Here is a 22,633-nt window from a genome sequence, read left to right as displayed (position 1 = left end):
AGCTAGCAAAAGTCGGATAGACTCAATGCGGGCAACGAGTGCAAAGGTCTCATCAAAGTCAACCCCTTCAACCTGTGTGTACCCTTGAGCAACCAACCTTGCTTTGTTTCGAATGATGTTCCCTGACTCATCAGTTTTATTTTTAAAAATCCACTTTGTTCCAATTATATTGCCATGGTCAGGGGATGGAATTAAAGTCCAAACATCATTTCAAACAAACTCCTCAAGTTCATCATGCATAGCATTTATCCAAAACTCATCTTCTAAAGCTTCGTCGACATTTTTTGGTTCAAATTGTGATACAAAGCACGAAAATCTTACCTGTGAGTACATGGTACTCATGCACACTAGTCCAACCATTCTTCTATAATCGACTTTCTCTTTCTTTCTGGTTTGAACGTCTTCACGTATTCCTCCAATGATTTGAGATGATGGATGGTTCTTTTGGATTTTGCTTGGAATACACGGTCCATCATCTGCTGCCTCATTATCACTGTGAGCCTCTTCTTGTGGGTCGGTGTCTTCAGTATCACGTGTTGTACCAGATGTTGCAACATCTAGGACCACATCTGTATTTTCCAGTGAGGTTTGAGTTTTCAGAAGGTCTTCAACATCATCTTCAGCAGTTTTCTTCTTGAGATCTGCACAATCATCAAAAACAACATTAATAGATTCCATAATAGTCCTGGTTCTTAAGTTAAACATTCGATAAGCACGACTATTAGTGGCATATCCTAAGAACAAACACTTATCACTTTTTGAATCGAACTTAGCAAGTTGATCCCTGTCATTCAAAGTGTAACACACACAGCCAAAAACATGAAAATATTTAAGGTTGGGCTTCTTTCCCATGATAATTTCATAAGAAGTCATGGTTGATCCACTTCTTAAATACACCCTGTTTGAAATGTGACACGCCGTGTTAAGTGCCTCCGCCCAAAAACGCTTTGCTATGTTTTTTGAAGCTAGCATTACTCATGTCATTTCTTGCAAAGTCCTGTTCTTGCGTTCGGCAATGCCATTTTGTTGTGGAGTTTTTGGTGCTGAAAATTCGTGTGAGATACATTTCTTGTCACAGAAGGATGAGAAAGAAACGTTTTGAAATTCTTTACCGTGATCAGTTTGATCCTTCTTACCATCAGGGCATGGAAGTTGGTGATTCTTGTAATCAAATTTTTTAATACATCGAAAGTATCTGATTTCTCTCTAATAAAGCTGACCCATGAAAAACGTGAGAAATCATCAACACAAACAAAAGAATATTTCTTACCTCCGAGGCTTTCCACTTCCATAGGACCCATAAGGTCCATGTGAAGTAACTCCAGACAGCGTGTTGTCTCAGATGTAGGCAACACTGGATGCGACACGCGAGTCTGTTTATCCTTTTTGACAATCTCCGCACACATATGGTACACCAGACGAGAGATTAGGCATACCTCTCACTGCATCGTACTTAATCAGGTTCTTTAAGGTTTTGAAGTTTGCATGGCCAAGTTTTTGATGCCAAAGGTTAAGTTCGGTGCTTTGCACATGTTTGCATGAAAGTTCTTCACCTATTTGGTAGCAATTGTCTGATGACCTTGTACCTGTCATAATGCACATGTTAGCTTCATCAAAAACTTCACAATTATGTTTATCAAACTTAACAAGCAAATCATCATCACACAATTGGCTAATGCTTATAAGATTTGAATTTAATCCTTCAACATGAATCACATTGTGGAGCTTTGACAGTCCTTCAACATTCAAAGTACCCTTTCCAACAATTTTTCCTTTAGCTCCCCCTCCATATGTCACTCTACCACATTTTTGCTCAACATAATCGGTGAGATATTCTCGTGATCCCGTCATGTGGCGTGAGCTTCCACTATCAAAGTACCAATGACCTGCTGTGTTAGTTTTCAACAAAGTATAGACAACATTACATTGAGTTTTTACATTTGGTATCCAAATTTGTCTTATTGTAGGTCGATGGTGGGAGGTGTTGCGGGAAGTGTTGGGCAACATCCGACTTGAATTTTGATTCATGCGATCATCCTTGAGTTTAAAACAGTAGGGCCTGATATGACCAGGCTTAAAGCAGTAATGGCATACGTACCTTCGTTTTCTTTTCCTAGGAATAGGTGCAGCAAGTTGTCTTTTCGGTGGAGAGCTTTTGGTTGAAGATGTAGTTTGTGATGGTGTACTTGTTTCAGTTTTTTCTTTCACAAATACCGTAGATTTTGAAGATTCACCAATCTCAAACACGCTGTCTTTGAAACCTAAGCTTTTTTTGTCATCTCTTCCCATCAAAAGTATGGAATCAAGCTTGGATGTGCTTGAATTAAACTTGGACAAGGTTTCAATTGCCTTTTGAAGTTCTTCTTTGGTCTTACCAAGTTCCAAATCCTTTTTACTCAATATTACCTCAAGCTTGGCAAGTACAGCTTTTAGATCAATGTTCTCCTTCATAAGACTTGAGTTTAGCTTGTTTCTTTTGGTCCAATCTTCAAATAGCTCTTCATAAAGTTTTTGCACACTCTCAAGAGTGATTTCTTCATCATCTTCTAATTCATCATCTACACTTGAATTTCCAGAATCTGTAGATTTCAGACAGATTGATTTTTCGCAGATTTTGCGGCCAGGTGTGGCAACACCTAAAGGATTCACCTGCAGGCAGTGTCTTTCTGTCAACAGTGCATTCAAGGAGGTATGGTTATCTTCATCATTGTATTTCTCCTCCTCATCAGATTCTTCATCGCTTAAGGAAACATTGTAGCCTTTGTTCTTGCGTAATCTGTTGGCACATTCATTGGCATAGTGACCGAAACCTTGGCACTCTCTACACTGCACCGACTCATACTTCCTTGCATTAGATTGTCCCTTGCCATCATTTCTTGGTTGAAATTGTTGCTTGGCAGGAAGCCTTTGTAGCCTTTCAAGGAGTGGAAGACTTGGAGATTTCGATGGTTTTGCATCCTTCTTCTTGTCTCGGATTCTTTTCAAGTAGTCACTGAATTTCTTTGTGATAAAGGAGATAGAGTCTTCGCAGAGATCAGAATCATTGAATTCTTTGGAAATTTGAAGGAGTTCATTGTATGAGTCATTCGAGGCTTGTAATGCAATTGTCTTCCCCTTGTCCTTCTTTTGCATGTCAATGTTCATTTCGAAGGTACGAAGTGAACTAATAAAATTTTCCAAAGGCATTTGAGAAGTGTCCTTAGCCTCATCTATTGCGCAGATTTTTATGTTGAATCTTTTGGGCAGGGAGCGAAGAACCTTGCTAACCAAACGTTCATTGGAGATAGGGTCTCCAAGGCTGAACGCCTCATTAGCAATTTTCCGTAGGCGACGATCATAGTCTAGTATATTTTCAGATTCTTCCATCCTCATCATCTCGAATTTGGAAGTGAGCATCCTCAATCTGGTTCGTCGCACACTTTCAGAACCTTCACAGTGTCTTTGGAGGATATCCCATGCACTTTTAGCAGAAGTACAGTTTGTGATCAAACTGAACATATTCACGTCAACAGACGTAAAGATAGCATTCAAAGCCTTTGAATTGTAGTTCGAACTTTTCACTTCATCAATAGTCCATTCAGTTTCAGGTTTTGGCAAGCTGTCACCATCTCGGTCTGTCATCCTTGGTGAAGTCCATCCATTGATGACGCGCTGCCATGCCCGTTCATCTATGGATTTTATGTAGTATCTGATTTTGACCTTCCATAGGCTGTAATTGGTACCATCTAGGACTGGTGGTCGAAGTGCTGCGCTTGCAAGTGATGTGTCCATTTGATTTATTTTTTCTGTCAAACAAAACAAAAATCAGAGTCAGCACTTAGTATATCAAGAGTAGGCTCTGATACCACTTGTAAGGATTATTTTGTCCGACAGATGCTCAAAATAATAAAAGTATCAATATACGATGTAAAATAGAAAATTTGTGTTTTATCAGAATTAGGTGTTGCTCCAGATGTTACAACATCTGGGACAACATGCAGCGGAACATTATATTTTGTAACACAAATTCACTTTAAATAAATAGATGGACTAGATTAAATTTGCACAAGTATAAATACTTGTGCGGTGTCTTATGGCAAAAATTAATCACTAGAAAAATCCATCGTTCACAAAAACCTAACACTAGTGATTATAACATAAATCAATTTCCTCAACAAGTTGAGAAAACAAATTCTTTCTAAAAACAAACAATCAGAATAAAACTAAAATAAGAAAGCAAAAGACGTGTTGCCAAACAGTAGATCCAAGAGAAGCAATCTTCGGCCAACTTCTCCCCAGATGTTGTCTGGAGATGTTCCCAACATTCACGGTAACGCGTGATCACCACCATTTCAACCAGCGTCGGCTTCGCGAATTTTATTGCTCTGAAAATCTCCACTTCAAGTATATGTGTATGTTTAATATTGAAGTCGCCTTTTCCCATATGCTCGACCTCTTGTTTATAGATGAAGAATCCTATCTCCATAAGGAAACCTATTATCATAAGGAAAGTAAGAGTTTTATTAGAAGTAAACTCTATTTAAACATTTATATCATATCTCTTTAACTCATTCCAATAAATATCATATCTAGACTACTTTTGAATGATTATATCATTATCTAAGAAAGGCAAAATCACATAAAATATTATACTCAAATAAATCAATAAGGAAAAGATATTGTTAGGGAAATAATTTAAAATCCAAGGACTTATATCAATTTAATTCCGAAATAATATTTCCCTTCAAACTACATCGGGGATTTAAAAAAATCCCCGAACCCAAACCCGAAAAATAGGGGATCCCCATCCCCGTTTCGGGTTTTCTCCGTAGGATCCCAAACTCGTGGGGAAAGTCGTGAACCCTACCAACAAGAAGGAAACTTGGTCGAAAATAGGTTCATTGAATTAGTTTGAACAAAAATCGGTAATGCTCGAAGAACAATTAGGTTAACAAAACTTAAGTAATATGCACAAAACAATTTTTTTATGGAATTTCGGATAATTAAATATACATACGTATATCTTTCTTTCATTTCATAAAAGATTATAATAAAAGACTTTAGATATTACAAACAATTTATAGCTTGACTTGTTCAATTTGAAATATCATTCGCTGCTCATTGTAAATTAGTTGGCTTCTTTCTGATATTTAGTCATTGTAAGTGTCATTCGTCTAGTCTCTTATTAAATGTTCATATTAAGTCAATATTTTTTGTTAAATCACCGAAATTTAATTAATCAAACAATAAGATTAATTGATAAATATATATAATATATGAATAATAAATTAAAATATATGGACTGTATAATTATTTTTAGTTCAATTTATTCTTCATCCAATGGTGGATAGAATATGTATGCAGATACTTCTTCTTTAACACCAAACAATATTGTTAAAAGTCTTTCTCCATGTTATTAATGTTCTATCATGGAAGACATCATAAAAAAGGTAAACTAAGATCTCGTCTTTCTTAATAAAAAAATAAATTAAAAAAAAGAGGTTAATAACTTTTATATCTTTTTTGTTACAGTTTTGTATCTTGAACTTTTCACAATATTCGTTTTAGACTTTTATATCTTTTTTGTTACAGTTTTGTATCTTGAACTTTTCACAATATTCTTTTTAGACAAAAACTTGTGTGAGACGGTCTCACGGGTCGTATTTTGTGATACAGATCTCTTATTTGGGTCATCCAGGAAAAAGTATTGCTTTTTATGCTAAAAGTATTACTTTTTATTGTGAATATCGGTAGGATTGACCCGTCTCACAGATAAAGATTTGTGAGACCGTCTCACAAGAGACCTACTCTTCTTTTTAAAGGCAATTTGAAATTGTAGCCCAAAAAATAAGCTTTTAATTGCTTAGATATTTTATTTTAAAAAAAATAAAATATTTAGGCAAAAATTTTTGTGAGACGATCTCACGGGTCATATTTTATTAAACAAATCTCTTATCTGGGTCATCCATAAAAAAAATATTACTTTTTATGCTAAAAATATTGCTTTTTATTGTGAATATCGGTAGGATTGATCCATCGCATAGATAAAGGGGGGTGTATTCAATATAGGAGATTTATTGACTTTTAATTACTTTTGTAGATTTTAAAAGTCTAGATGTATTCAATTAAGACTTTTACATACTCTATAAAAGTCTAGTGGTATTCAAAATAGAATTTCATAGAGTTTTAAAAAGTCAAGTGGTATTCAACATTGACTTTTAAAAACTCTATAAAATTCTATAGGTATTCAAATTTTTCATAGACTTTTAATAACTTCATGAAATTCATTAACATACAAACATTAAAGCCTAAGGTACAACTATAAATTGTAAAAAATTGTATTTGGTTCAACCCAAAGAATTGGATGGATTTTTAAAACTTCTAACTCATACACAAGCTATTTATTTTTCTCTCTGTCGCTTCACATCACCTCTCTTATTATTTTCTCTCCTCTCATCTATTTCTATCTCTCTCTCAAATTTTCGAAATGTATCTTTATATAAATTTTCATCTTTCATTTTCAAATTTTTCATTTTTTGGCTGATTATTTATTTAATAATTATTTATTTTAATATCACAGGAAATTTTGAATTCTAGAATTGATTTTGTGATTTTTAATTTATGATTTATACAAATAAATATAATATTCAATAATAATAAAAGATGATCCAAAAAAATATTGCTTAATTGTTAATAATTGAATAGTCTCGTAACAACCATGATTTTTAAATTCATTTTAGCATTTTCAATTAATATGTAAGTTATGATATTTTTTTTATACAAAATTATATTCACACAATACTAAATAATATTCTTTTAACATGTATATTATCAATTTAAAAACAAGGTTACAAGTTAATCAATTGATGTATTTTAAAAAATTTACAAACATGCATACAAATCCATATATACACATGTAAAGATTACATGATTTAACTTTTAAATAAGTAAAATTATTTATTAAAATAAATATTGAAAATAATTTCAAACTGAATATGTTATATATATGTCAATTAATTATTGGTTAAAAGAAATTAATAAAAAAATAATATGTTATAATTAAGTACAAAATTTATAAAATTCTATAAAAAAAAGTCCACAAAAGTCTATAAAAATCTTGCAAAAAAGTCTACATAAATCCACATAAATCTGTTTATAAATCTGTGAGATTCTGTAAAAGTTAATAAAAATCTATCAAATCCATAAAAGTCTATCATTTGAAAAAGTCATTAAAAGTCATCAAAACTCTGAAATGAATACACCCCACAAAGATTCGTGATACTGTCTCACAAAATACTTACTCAAGTATTTATGTCCCACATCAGAATAGATGGAATGAAACACCTGCTTCCATTTGTTTGTACATCGTTTTAAACTACAAAAGAATAAATTATATTCTCCACTTTGTCCTACATTTCATGTTACTTCATTTTAAATCAATCCACATCAAATATATTTGTGTAATAGAAAATATTGATACAACCAAAAATTATAGAATTTAACCTTATTTCATCATTCAATTAAAAGCACATAATATATAATACAATTCCAAATTCACTGATTTACACTTTCCTTTCGTTTTCTTCTTATTTTTGTTTCTTTTCCTGTAAAAATCTATTACCTATGATATATTATTACAATAATTAATGACATTAATTGGTCCAAATAGACAGAAACATTAAAAAAAATTAATATATGGAAAGTAAAATAAAAATTTAAGCATGGTCTAGCTTCCCATGTGATGATGGAGACTTATGCTTCCTCATTGGTTGAGGCGTCAATTTCCTTTTTTACCCTCGATTCGATCCCATAATAACTAACGTACCACTTCACGAACTTCCTCAATCCGGTGGCTAAGTCGGTGGTCGGCTTGTACCCGAAGTCACTGTACGCCAAGCTCACGTTAGCATGCGTGAACGGAACGTCTCCGTTTCGAGGCATTTTGATCGCGTGCTTCTTCGCCTTCACACTCAGCAAACTCTCCAGAATCCCGACCAGTTTCCCCACCGTCACCGGGGAGGTGTTCCCCAGGTTGTACACCCTCAGCTGCGCCGTCCCTCGCTTCTTTCCGCCGCTTCCGGTGCTCTTCTCCGCCGTGTCGAGAGCACCGACACAGCCCTTCACGATGTCGTCTATGTACGTGAAGTCACGCGCCACCTCCTTGTCTTCCTGGGTCACGTAGACATTGATCGACTTGCTCTGGAGGATGTCCTTCGTGAAGAAGAAGTACGCCATGTCGGGCCTGCCCCACGGCCCATAGACGGTGAAAAACCTCAGCCCGGTTATGGATAGCCCGTATATATGGTTGTAAGTGTGGGCGATTTCTTCGCCGGCCTTTTTCGTGGCGGCGTATAAGCTAGCCGGTTGATCCGTTCGATCAGTTTCAGAGAAAGGAACCTCCGAATTCAACCCGTAAACGGAGCTCGATGAAGCCCAAACGATAGCCGGCTGAGGATCGGCGGCTTTAGCGACCTCCAGTAGATTAACAAATCCGGCGACATTGGAGTTGACGTAGGAGAGTGGATTTTGCATAGCGTATCGTACACCGGCCTGAGCTGCCAAGTGTAGAATGTGCGAAAACGGAACGATGTCGAACAATTTGTTCAGCAATTCAGCGTCGTTAATGTCCCCTTCGACGGTGAAGATTTCGTGCTTTTTAAGCAGCTTCTGCCGGGCCCGTTTCAGTGACGGATCGTAGTACGAGTTGAAATTATCAATCCCCAGCACACCGTCCCCGCGTTTTTTAAGAGCTAACGAGCAATGCGACCCGACAAACCCGGCGGCTCCGGTGACCAATACGGAGAACCCGTTAGGCCGTCTGGGAGTGGAGGAGTGGCGGACCTGTTTCTCCCAAGCGGCGCCGCTTCCGTAGAAGGCGGAAGACAAGAAGTTGTTGGTGGCGTGAATGTGGTGGTTGTCGCCGGAAAGTGGCGGGTAGTTGAGCGTGAAGAAGAAGATCAAGACCAAGGCAACGAAGAGAGTCACACGGAAGAGGAGCTTGGAGGAAGCTTGAAGGAGTTTGGTGCTGTTTACACGGCGGATGTAGCTGTTGTAGCGCTCGAGCTTGGTGGTCTTGCTGGTATCCGGCGGAGATGAGGAGCCTCCGATCATCGTATGGTACTGCATTTTCTTGATTTGCAGTGTGAAGTTGGCGGAGTTGTTTTTTGAGGGTTTGTATCGGGAAAATTTATTTTTCGAGGACCCTAAGGAGAAAAGGTGGGTGTTGGATGAATGGATTATAAAGGAACAAGCTTTACAGGGTGGGGTTGGATTGGGCAAATATTTATTTAAAATAAGCTTTTATTAGACGGTTTATAAAATATATATACACTCTTATTTCAACATGGTCGTATTTTATTATTATAATTATAAAAATTGAAAAAATATTACAAAATAATAATACAAATAAATATTTTTTTTTTCACACTTTTAGAATCGATCGGTATCATTAGATTTTAGCGAATATAATAAAAAATTGTGGGTTATTTTGATCTTTTAAGTTGTCGATAAAATATTTTAGCTAGAATAATTAAAGACGACGATTTTTTAAAAAAAGCAGCTTGAAAACTAATAAACAGCTAAATCTTAAGCATCTTTCTTATAAGCTCTTGTTAATTTATTGTCAAATACCTTTTTCAAATTTATAAGCTCTTTAAAATCATTTCACTTTAGTAAAAAATAAATTTATTTTGGTCAAACATCATTTAAGATCAAACAATGGAGTATATTCTTTAATTTTCATAAACATTTTTATGTGGGGTTTGTTAAATTATAGATTAAGGAATGAGCTAGTTTTCTTTTTGGAAATATGTGGAAAATTAACCCTTACATATTTATATAGTATTTCATGTTAATAAAAATATATTTAAAATTTTCTCATTTATGATGTCATTTGAAATTCATTCTACTTTGTATTATTAATTTAAAAATAAGTCAAGTTTAAATTTAAAATTTAATAAATTATTTCATTGTAAACAACAAAATTAATCAAAATCTATGGATTTCAAATACATGACACAATATCATATCATATATATCTCAACCGAAATATAATTGTATCTAAGTCGGACCATAGTCAAGGTAACCACGACTCAGTAGACCGTGCCTGAGATGTGGCCCAGCCTTGAAGCCAACAACTACCTGAGCTGGACCGAATCAAGTTAGGCAAACATCTCCATGACAAAATATCATATCATATATATAACGAATCTCAATCGAAATATAATTGTATTTCAATAACATACATGCTCAATATGATATGTTCAGTAGTATTGATGTGTCTAACCAAAATAAAAATGTGTGTGGACAAAATAAATATTTTATTTTATTTTGCACATCAATTATCAACTGATAATATGCGAGTCATCATATAATATCACATAAATCGATAAATATCAAGTAAATCATACACAAAATCATCAAATGCATCTGTCAGACATCGTGAAAAATAATCGATCTCTACGTACTTCAACCAATTTAACAATAATTTCAATCCTCGAGAAAATCCTAAAATTCCAACTCAGATAAATCACCTCAATATTAATTTAAATGGTCTTATTATCATATAAAAACTCCACAACCATTTACATTCACTAAAATTTCAATTTAAATATTTAAGTATTTTAAATCCCTAAAATACGAATATTCGAATGTCATTATTTTATTAACTCAAATTATTGCAATAAATTCTAGTAATTATTAAACTATCGTAATTTTATTGAATTATCGCATTATTAGTTCAAGGTTCGCTGAATTATACCTCCAACTCGCACAATTCATAAAAAAACAACAATAACCAAATAATTAATTAGTATTAATGTGATATTTGGACCAAAATTGCATTAAATTCAAAAGACTAAATTCTACCCTCAGGTAGCCTTCAAACTTGTCAAAACAATGATGAAAATCGAGCTTAAATATTAAGCTCGTCATCAACAGGCGGCGAACCCGTCGGAGAAGAAGACCGCTGCAAAATTTTGGTATCAAAACAAAGCTTACGTCAAGGAACATATCACCTCAATAAATTTTGAGTTTCGATCGGCAGAAGACGACGATTTTGGGCGACGAAGTTGCGGCGGTACTGACAGGGTCGCGATAAAAGTGGGAAAAATCGTATTTATTGATGATAAAAGTGACCTTGTTTGATTTATTTCAACACTCGTAAGCTATAAATTTCAAGTATGCATTTTAATATCGTCTATAAACGATATTTTCTAATACATATTTTAAACATATAATTTAATTATTTGGCTTAATTATTTTAAATTCCTCGTTTTAAAATAATAAATATAAATTATTGCCAAATAAGATATAATTAGCACGGGTCGTTACCTTCAGTATATTTGCTTGAGAAATATTTGTAATTGACAGTAACAGTTTTACTAGTCATTTTGTTTAAATTGTGAGATATCTAGGAGTTTCAATAGATCAAAGATAAGATCTGCTGAAATTGGTTGTCGAAAACTGCTTGTAATATCAAAGTCTTTTCGTTGAATCCTTCTTGAGTGGAAGAAGCGGCGACGTTGGAGTTATTCATGTCTCCATACATCCATAAACATTTTATGTGAACTTGTTATTTCAAGTACTCTTATTTACATTCAATTTGATAGCTTAACTGTTAATTCAACCTTTCCATTTTGTTTTTCAAATTATTCAGTGAGCTTATTTTCGCGCAGTATCCAACTGCTGGCATATTGATACCTAATGAATAACAATTTAGTGTTGTTAACAAAACCAAATTATTTTGAAAATTTGTTGAGATTTTTTATTTACCCACCTCTAAAACAATTTTTCAATCCTAACAAGTGGTATCAGAAAATGTTAATTATTGTGTTTGGACACTATAAATAAAATGACGTCTTTCAGAAAGATCACAATGTTATCTCAATAAGATTTTGGCGATTGGAAGATTAGAATGTATGTTCATTTAGGTGTACAACATGATGATATGTGGTACATTATTATAGACAGATCAATGAAGATTTTACAGCCAAACACAACTATTGTTATTTCAGATGGTGCACCACATATGGTTGAAAAACCACGAATGGAATTGACTGGTGAAGATAAAAAAAAGTCAATTTAGATAATGTGGCTAATGATATTTTATACAAGACTTTGTATAAGAATACTTTCAGTAAATTGGGTTGTTATAAAGAGGTGTATTAATCAAAATTTTTTTAGTAAATTTCATGTTAAGAAGAATAAGGGGAGACATATGAATATTTATTTCCGAACATCCATAAATATTTGTCTTCTTTACGTTACGTACGTTTATTTAATCGCTCTTATCTAACCATTTCTTGACGAAGGCCAATAGCATAATATATACTTTATCACCATCCAAGCCAGACCATTTTCGCAATCGTTCATTTTTCTGTGGTATAGCGAAGCTAGATTTTCAAGAATATTTCTTAACAGCCCAATGAACACATAGTATCTCAAGATGATGACATTTGTTAAGTCATCACTGACAGTCCAATGAAGATTTTAAAAGTCAATACAACATTTGCAATATCTGATGGAGTTAGAAAAATGGTGAAAAACACAGATCGGAGTAGATGACTGAAGATAAGAAGAAGGCAATATAGATAATATGGCCAAGGATATCTTATATACAACTCTTGACAAGAAAATGTTTAGCAAGATTAAGATGTGTTCAACTGCAAAAGAGATCTGGAAGAAGCTGCCAACTCTGTGAGGCCAATGATAAAAAAAACAAGATAACCATTACAATCTAGAAGTTTGACAATGCCAAAATGAAACACCACGCGACTCTCAATGAGTTTGATGAATGGTTTAGCAGTATTGTTATTGAACTTGAATCATTTGGTATAGAATAATCTGGACGTGAAATTTCACTGAATGTTATGAGAGTACTGCCTAGAGAATTGACGTAAAGACAACGACCATGAAGATGTCCAAGGACCTCAACAAATGTAGGACCGAGCGCTTGTCATTTATCAAAAGCTATAGCTAGTGGTAATGATGCTACTCAAATCTTTTAAACTGCACAACAGCTCAACCACCATAGTTCGACCGCTCTACCAAGTAGGGACAATTATTGAACCCAACAATCTCTCTACCAAATAATTTCACTCCTTACAATTAATGAAAATCGAACCTGTGAACTTGTCTTTGATACCAATTGTAGGACTGAGCATTTACCACTTTAACAAAAGCTATAGAATATGGTAATGGTGCAACTCATATCTTTTAAACTGGACAACAGCTCAAGCACCAGTGGTCGATCACTCTACCAAGTCAGGAAAATTATTGTGCCTAACAACAAACTCGAATTTTACGATCTTTTTACTGATCTAAAAGCCTACGAGTTTGAGTTGGGGATACGGATCGAAAAAGAACCATCCACTCCTCAACGCACCAAAGCTCTAGCCGCCACAATTTCAACTCCGGTAAAAAACGAAAAAGCTTCCAGCATAAAAAGATAAGCAATGAAGCAATGTTTTTATTTGTTAAAAGGTTTGGTAAATTTATGAGAAAAAACCAACCCATATATAATTATTATCTTAAAAAAGATCAAACTGATGACAATAAGGATAGCTTTAACTGTGGAAAGAAAAGTCATTTTATTGCAGATTATAACATCAAAGAAAGATGATAAAAATCCATTTGAAAAGAGACGATCCAAAGATGACATATATCTTTCGAGGAAAAGTGAGAAAAAAATTACTTGTTACCGTGGAAAGAAAAAAAGTCGGCTGACCCAGACTTAGACCGATCTAGTTCAGAGATCTTCACAAGTGAAAGTTATGATGAGATGATCTCATGTCTCATGGCAGATGTTGAACAGGAGACAACAGATGCTGAACTGAAAACTACGGACGATGATCTGGTATTGATTTTGATTGTAATGAATTTACAAAAACAGAACTTTTCACGACATTGCATACCATGTAAATGAGTACAAAGACTTTTACAATCATTCGAGGAAGTCAAACTAGAGAACAAAATCTTAACTGATAGGTCAAGAAACTCTAGTTTCTCGCAGCAAATGGAGCTTGACAGTCAAAGGGTAAAACTTAATATGCTAGCGGGTGAAAATGATGATATGCGAATATTTTCCAAGAAAATATCAATGAGAATAAACGGTTTACACTTCTATCCTAGTATTGGAACAAGGAATCTACTTCCTCCAAGGAAATACCTATGATCATGAATTCTCCTGAGCTAGACATTCCATAAGATCATACACTTGATAACATCAATGCTAGGATGAATTCTATCACCTCCAGTCTGACAGTATTGCAACAAGGCTAACTGAATACCTATGCTGTTGAGAACTTCAAAGATAACATGCTCAGAAAGTATCCACACTTTCTGAGTACGTGCTGAAAATATTTATGAAATTGGAACATCTCAAGAAAGCCCATGATGCGTTTGCAACCACTATTGATGGACAAACACAGAGCGATAATTTTTAGTTGTCAACTATGATAGATGATTTCAATGTTCATCTCTCTTTAAAGATTGATGGTGTATCTACCCAACTGACTGCTGTATTGAATCTTTTTAATGCCCCAGGTGGTGTTGACAAAAAGGGAAAAGTGGGTGTGAGTCAGAAGAAAACTAAATCCAGCAGTCACTCTGCTCAGATGAAAGACCATATGATCCAAAGAAGCACTCAGAATCCTCAGGCATGCCAATCGATTCTAGCAAGAGCTCGAGCAGTTACAAAGAACATCACAAGAAATAGTGCTTAGATCAGTTTCAATATCATTTTTTTTCAGTTTATCAATTCAGCATATTCATTTTGTGTTTACTTCAGTCTTACAGATACATTTGTAAATTCTGTTATTCTTATATACACATGTTTTCTCAATCACAAAAAAAGAAGATATTGTTAGATTATTAAATCTCGATGAATTAATAAGGCTACTCAATTAAAGAAACATTTTAAAGATCCTAGCCTAACAAAATTCTTAAAGGAAACTGAACATTCACGCGTAACTGATTTCCTGAGCATAACTGATTTTCTATCCCAACTGATTTTAAGTGCAATTATTTGAGGATAATTGATTAAGGCCACTGATTCAAGGATCACTGATCAATCCATCTAACTAAATCAGTCAAGAATTTCAACAAACATTCTCTGAAAATTTCTAGACCATTCTATTGTAAGTATCAGAGATCTGCTGACATCAAATAAAATCTTTATAATAGTTTTTTGGATCACTTAGAATTTAGAGTCTATGTGTACTACAAAAATTATACTATTTGTCAGAAAAGATGATGACATGAGATGGAACGACACAACAACATCTATATTAGGAAATGACTATCAGATCAAAAAAGTCTATCTTTGGAATCAAAGTCTATAAATAGATCAATTGACTATACTCCCAAATGATTTCTACAATTTCTGAATCACGAGTATTATTCTTAATACCAAGTTCTTGATAGTCTAACTGATCAAGCATTTTTTAGCACCTTCTTCTGTTAATCTATCTTGATTGATCATGTGCTGGGCACCTTGAGGTTCTTCAAACACAATATTCTCAATGAGCTGCAATAGCTCGTGTTCTAAGAATGTAAGCAACGATGAATTAAATCGAATTTGGTTATAAACTAAGCGGAAAATACCCGAAATAATCTTTTGTTAAGAAAGACTAATATATTTTAAATCTTGTGCAACTGAATAACTGAAATACAGGGGATCAATTCTAACTTATATCAGTTCAGTTATGGTGAGAACTGAACTGATATCAGCTGAACTGATCAAAACAGTTTTAAAGAAAAGTTAAACAGTTAATAACACAAGATATGTTTATGAATATTTGGAGACTTCAACTGCTCATACGTCACCCCTCTACCACCTCGGATAGGATTCACTAGAAGACTTTGATTTATACAACACCTTGTACAAACCCACCCAATTTAGGACTTACCCACTGCCTAACTGAACTCCTAGTCTAGACTGAAGGCAGCACCTTCCATCCAACACTTGTTTAACGTCTGTGTGTCAAAGACTACATACAAAAGTTTAATATGTTTGTACAAGACTCACTCAACTGAACTCTTAAGCTCTACTCTCTAATATATGTGAGTGATAGTGTGTGCACGTGTGAGAACTGAACAATCGATATAACACGAAAGTGTTCTTACACATTGAGGGATTTTGGTTTCTAATCTAAGCTGATAACACGTTGAAGTGTTCCCTCACAACTGGGCTGATTGCTTCTTGTAAGCTAGTATGCAATATGCCTGCCTTTTATTTTTTCTCTTATCTTGTGTCTTTCAGAGACTCTCTCATTCTTCACTGAACTTCGTCTTCTATTTATAGGCGTGAAATTTGATCGTACATCGAGATTCAATTATTGTATATGTTGCATTTTGAATCCGTTCCTCGAAATTTGTCTTGTACTTTCTGGAACGCTTTGTCTTTAAGCTATGATGCAACATTCATTATTGTCCTTTGACTGGACAATTGATTTTGTACCTTTGTGTACAGCTGGAATCCATTTGAATAAGCTTGTTTTGATCCGCAACTGATTGGTTTCTAACTGATGCTCTGAACTGGTAAATTAAAATGATCTTCAGTTGGGTTGGTGAAATCACTTGACTCGTCAGTTAAACTGATTTTACTCTTTCAGTTGAACTGGTCATCTGGGCTCTTCATCAGTTGAACTCTTCATCAGCTGACCGGGCTTCTGAAGATCTCATGCTGAACCACCTATCAGCTGGACAAGCAGTTGAACTGTTTGTTTACATTTCAGTTTGACTGGTTCAGTTTGTGCGATCAGTAGGACGTCTTCAGTTTACGATTTTCGATAGCTCGTAACTGATCTAAGATATGCGCACTTAGGTAAATTTATCAGTAAAAAAATAATAAGTTTTGTTAACATAAAAAAAGCAAGATTGCGAACATGAAATGTTCCAACATATATGATCTTAGAGAATCATTTTGTGCTAGTATATTTCCTTGAGAAATATTTGTAATTACCAATAAGAGTCTTACTGGTCATTTTGTTTAAGTTGTGAGATACCTAAGAGTTTCACTTATCAGATGTAGTTGCTGCAAAGACTTGTAATTGTCGAAGTATTTTAATGAAATCTTTCCTAAATAGATGAATGAGTGATGTTAGAGTTATTAAAGTCTCTGAACATCCATAAAAATTTAATGTGCACTTGCTATTTGAATTACTTTTATTTACGTATAGTTTGATAGCATGACTGTTAATTCAGCCATATTATTTTGTTGTTCAAACGGTTCAGTGAGCCTATTTCCATGCAATATCTAACTGCTAGCTTATTGATACCCAACTAACAAGAATTATAATTCAGCATTGCTAACCTAACTAAGTTAATTTACGAAGCTGTTTAGATTATTTATTCACTCCTCAAAGAAGATGGCGTGTAACTCATATCAGGGTGAGATAAAGAAAAATTAATGATATATTTGGATTTTTTTGGGGAAAATAATTCATATACAAATAATTTCTAAAAATATAGTAATGTTTTATTTTATTTTATTTATTTGGCTATATATTTGTTAAAGTCTAATATTTCTGACAAATCTTGATATCTAGGATTGAACATACAGAGTGGATTCCATAAAAACAGACTTACATGATCTAGTACTGTTTGAGTTACGTAGTAAATACAATCGAATATAATATGATATTTTTCATAAAATGGAGCAATTCTTTGTTTCCTAATCTCGAAGAACATTTCTGATCCATAAATTTTATGATAATTTAAAACGCCATAAAATTTTTAGTAACATATCATATTGCAAAAAAAAAAAAAAAAAAATCCTTATTCTTTTTTTAAAAAAACTGAAAAATTTCCAATAAAACATAAATAATTCGGTGCCTGGCCGTTAATCACCGGCAAAAGGGTTGATGTGTGCTGGACAATTTTGCATATTGGTTTTAGTTTAGCCAATAGTCAGCCATAAATGTTAACAGAATTTATTGCAGAATCCTAAGCCCCCTTCGATTGGAGGTACAAAGAGTCGAATGGATAGGGAATTATTTCACGTGTTTGATCCAATTGTTGTAAAAAATCTATATTTTAGAATAATTCCCTGTTCATTTGGCTCTTTGTATTGATTTTTTCAAATGCTTGTTGTTCAATATTGCATCATCAGAAAAAATAAACGTTGTTTTTCTTGTAGTAATTGGATGAAGAGTTAGAACACTACGCATAGGCAAGATCCAATTAACCCATAAAAAATAAAGAATTTTTTGATAAATGAATAAATTATTTTATTTTTCAAATTTATGATAATAATAATAAATATTAAGTGTTTGACATGGGTTTGGTGAAACTATACATAATTTTGATTGTAAATAAATAAATAAAATTTATCATTAGATTTTTTTGAATATTTCCTTTACCTTTAAGTTTTGGTGATTGAAAAAATAACAACGTCGAGGTGCTACAAGAAATCAGTCACTACATTGTTTTGAAATTTCAGGCTTCCGAGCACTGATGAAGAAGCCAGACTGCTCAAGTTATTTAATATTTTCTAGCTTCATATCACTCAAAATTCTTACCGGAACAAGCTTTTAAATAAGCATTCAATGTAGACGGTTCTATTTAATCTCTAGTCATAAATGTGCAAAGCAAAATAGAAATTTGTTTCCAACCCTTCTGAAACTACCTATTTTGGTATAAGACCACAACATCCCACCAACTTTTGATGTGACAGAAGGTTTTCTAGTATGCCTTAATTCAAGTTACTTTTTCAGACACTATTCAAGCTAAAGACGAAAAATAAAAGGAATATTAAATGACATTTACTATTATTTACATTCCTTTGCCAAAAAAACTTTATATGTTTTCCATGCGTGTTGCATTGATAAAGACCTTGAATATAAGATGAGGTCATACATATGATGACTACCTCTAAACATGTTTCTAATCAATTGGGCCACCTGAAAGAAGGATTAAGATCGTTCAAATTTGAGAATAACATATGTGATGTGTACCATGTTTCATTGATAAGAATAAAGAGATGCTCAAAAATGTAGATAAGTGCTCATATAATGAGTTCATCTAACTAACCCCTTTATTACTTTCTAGATGGTTACCATTTATCGAGCGAATAAATTTATGGTTATGTTTGTATATCATTAGTTCCTATGATCTGAGACAACACATGCTAGTATTATTCTTTGACTTGTTTACTGACTCCTTTGAGGTCATCAAGTGGCGAGATTGGATATAGTCACGAGCCAGTATATTGTATTAGGGATATCAATGATCACCTACATGCATGAATATTCCAATGTGATCTAATGAGATAATAGTACATGTAATGTCTGCCCAGAGTATATCTATATAAGTGTGCTTTGGGAAAAAATTTCCCTGGTTGCATACATGATGCCATTACGAATTATCAAAGATGCTTCACATGGTTATCGAATTCACATACAACTATCGATGTACCAATTACTGTATATTTGTTTGAGATATATGCGATGAAGGAATTTTATTATAGCTAACCATAATCGATTGTTTTTTGCAAAAATTATCAGTGATACCTATGAATCATGAGATTAACAATACAGTAGGATCTCTTACCATGATTATGCAGATCCATTAGAAGTTTTCTAACATTCATATGATCAAAGAGTAGATGCGGCATAAAATGAGACTAATTATGGTGAGCTCGCATAAGAGACAAACATTTTCCTAAATGAAAAAGAGTTGTGGACTCATAACTACATGTATCTCTAAACCATTTATGGTAAAAAAAGAAAAAAAATATTGATTTTTTTTCCCGTTGAGATAATAAAATTCAAAAAGTTAAATTTGGCGATAGAAGTTTGATATGATCAAACATTTAAACTTGTAAAAGAGTTTACTGAGCAAATTTGAATTTTTGAATTGCTATCTCTGATTGATATATAATGTCTTAACGCTAACAGAATTCAAATAGCAGGAACATGTAAAATACACAATAACACTAGCTCCAAAACATATTTTGCTCATCCACTTCAAGTTATTTTTCGTTCTTATTTGGGGACGGGAGGTAAGTGGTGAGTGCTTGGAGAAACATTCAGCAAATGGGGCCTCTATAGAACATGATATAACATCTATAAACATATATAATTTTCAGATAATAGAAACATATCTTTATTGTAAAATATTTCAAAAACGAAACATAAATGTATAACAACTAAATTCCTCTAATTTCTCAACAGATACTGATATAAATACCTTATATATTATTCTTCTAAATGGTAAGATTGAAACATCGGTTCACCCACAAAATAAAGGGCCTGAGAAATCAAGATATGATTTCCCACTGTATCAGGATCAGAAAAAATTATTATCCCACCACATTAAGGTCATAACATAATTCAGAAGTTTCCTTTCCACTTATCATTTCGAATCATGACAATGTTTAAAGCTAAATTTTATTTCAAAACAAAATGTACACTAACGACATGCTTGATCTATTTAAAGAATAAATGTAGTTTCAAAATAATAGCCTCACTTCAAAGATTGTCTAGTCTGCTGCCAACAAGTTGCCTACACGAATTTCTGCTTTCTTTTGAGTGTGTGATCTACCCATGCATTTCAGATTGACCTTTATAATTGTAAGAAATTGGAGGTTACCATTCTCACTAACTCCCCAATTGCACCCCTTTAAGGTTTTAATTCATCTCTTAAGAAATGTGTTCAAATATGAGATCATGTGACTAACGAAAGTAAAATATTTGTTAACAATAACTAAAGATGACATGTGACTCAACCATCACTGGTAAAGACAGAAGCCACTACCAAATTAAGGATATAGTCACATACCAGGCAATGTTTCCATAATTAAACCGGTAATCGAACCAGTTGTACAAGTTCAAGCAAATGGTTCGACCGGTTCCACGTGAAGGTCGGACCTAAAAACTGTTATATTAAATAATGTATTTAAAATTCTAAGATCTTAGATGTGTATGGAAAAAAAAATACTTATTAAAGTTTAAAAAATAAACAACATACATATAATCAAATATAATTATATCCATATTTTCTAGACACAAAATAATCTATAATACTACTAAAATAATAATTTTAATAAAGTTTAAAATCAAAATAATCATATATAACTCAAAATAAAATATAATAAATAATTTTTTAAAAAAAGATATAAGGAAATAATCAAATTCTAAACAAAAAATTAATTTTTTTAAAAAAGCGAACCAGTCAAACTGATTTTAACTGGCTAATCGGTTCACGACCGATCTGATCAGTTCTTGATCGGTTTTAACCGGTTCTAACTGGCTTGACCGAAAAATGCTTATTAGACTTGGTTGTTGAATAGGTGTTGTTGAATAGGTCCGCAACAAAACCATCAATTACCATTGAGTGGTTAGATTGGGAAGAGCAATTTGTAAAAATATGATGACATGATCCGAAGACATTGTGGTAAGAAAGTGTGAGATTTAAAATACTTTATGGTAGCACGATAGTCATAGACTATAAAAAGGGTAAAATTGGTATTTAAAAAATTTTGGACAAAAATATTTACAAACTAAGACCCAAATAATATTTTGGAGAGACAAAATTGGGAAGAACCGTAAACTATGCAGCAATTTTACTTGAGTTGTTTTTTCGTGAGACAGTCTCACGAATCTTTATCTGTAAGACGGGTTAACCCTACCGATATTAACAATAAAAAGTAATACTCTTAGCATAAAAAGTAATATTTTTTCATGGATGACCCAAATAAGATATATATCTCACAAAATACGAACCGTAGCATCGTCTCACACAAATTTTTGTCATTTTATTAATTATCACATAATATTTGTTTTGTCTAACAATTGATTTTATTAATATCACGAGGGGAGTACGTTGCGGGTCCCAAAATAACATGGGGATCAAATTAAAAAGTCTTGCAAATTAAATGTGGAGATCTGTCTGGCAAACGAAAATAAAGGAATCTTCCGTCGTCAGCATGCATTGCTAAAACGTCGGCCTCTATCACACGGTCGAGAGAGAGAGAGAGAGAGAGACATATATATGCATGAATACATGAAATGTGTGTATATATCTGTGTGTGTGTGTTTTTGTTTTTTTTTAATTATAAGATATATCTTATTAAATCTTGTATAATTTCCTCGAAATTTCAAAGGGACTCAATTTTCAAGTTTACTATTGGAGTTAATTTGAGGATATTTGACTGAGCTTTTAAAAAGCTTATAAATTGTTCGAGGATTTAAGAATTGAAAAGGTTATTTGGTAAAAAAATTTCTAAAGAAATAATAAGACTTCAAAATAAATTTCTTAGGACATTGTTGGTTGTTGATTTTATTTTTGTTTTCTAAAACTGGTTGATATTTTGATATTTCTATACTTCGAGAATTCGTATTTTTAAAAATTAATTTCATACATTTTCAAAAACATCAGAATTTCGTGATATGGATTTTAGACAAGACAAATGGTTAAGAACGCTAAGGAACTAGAGATTACAACTGTTGTACCTACTCATTGTACCACCAATAAGCGATATCGACCATACGTTGGATGGGTGTACCTCATTGGTGGTATCGTGTCAAATAACTTTTTGAGATTTTTAATAAATAGAGTCTTATCCATTGAGATCTGAGTCATTTTTTCACGGCACAAAGTCAATCAGATCAAACGACAATGCGTCATTAGCTTGACGTACTAGAGATTTCCC

At 33.3% G+C, this 22,633-nt stretch overlaps 2 protein-coding genes across 2 annotated transcripts; both read right to left on the bottom strand.

The window, feature by feature from the left end:
- Window positions 1–210: 210 nt before the first annotated feature.
- On the bottom strand, window positions 211–4,787 carry LOC142544246 (uncharacterized). Its single transcript, XM_075651306.1, has 6 exons — window positions 4,766–4,787; window positions 4,225–4,473; window positions 2,376–3,785; window positions 1,437–2,261; window positions 1,271–1,354; window positions 211–641 (listed from the first exon to the last, which is right to left on the bottom strand). Exons 1-6 carry the CDS (start codon window positions 4,785–4,787, stop codon window positions 211–213), a joined length of 3,021 nt encoding a protein of 1,006 aa, XP_075507421.1.
- Window positions 4,788–7,647: 2,860 nt separating this feature from the next.
- LOC142547265 (UDP-glucuronate 4-epimerase 6-like) lies at window positions 7,648–9,224 on the bottom strand. Its single transcript, XM_075655458.1, has one exon. The coding sequence runs from the start codon at window positions 9,103–9,105 to the stop codon at window positions 7,732–7,734; it is 1,374 nt and encodes a 457-aa protein (XP_075511573.1). The 5' UTR covers window positions 9,106–9,224; the 3' UTR covers window positions 7,648–7,731.
- Window positions 9,225–22,633: the final 13,409 nt, after the last annotated feature.

This window comes from Primulina tabacum, chromosome 5 (genome assembly GCF_025594145.1).
Source record: "Primulina tabacum isolate GXHZ01 chromosome 5, ASM2559414v2, whole genome shotgun sequence".
NCBI classification, from domain to species: Eukaryota; Viridiplantae; Streptophyta; class Magnoliopsida; order Lamiales; family Gesneriaceae; genus Primulina; species Primulina tabacum.
Note: the sequence above shows the minus strand (reverse complement) of the source record. Positions and strands in the feature narration are given on the sequence as shown.

What these genes read in the sequence shown, in the direction of transcription:
- LOC142544246 (XM_075651306.1), bottom strand. Translation starts at nt 4,787, where the DNA reads ATGGGGATCCCCTATTTTTCGG. An exon ending in GGGGATCCCCTATTTTTCGG is followed by an intron (nt 4,474 to 4,765) that starts GTTTGGGTTCGG and finishes TTATGATAATAG; the next exon opens with GTTTCCTTATGGAGATAGGA. An exon ending in GGAAGTGGAAAGCCTCGGAG is followed by an intron (nt 642 to 1,270) that starts GTAAGAAATATT and finishes ATGATTGTGCAG; the next exon opens with ATCTCAAGAAGAAAACTGCT.
- LOC142547265 (XM_075655458.1), bottom strand. Translation starts at nt 9,105, where the DNA reads ATGCAGTACCATACGATGATCGGAGGCTCCTCATCTCCGCCGGATACC.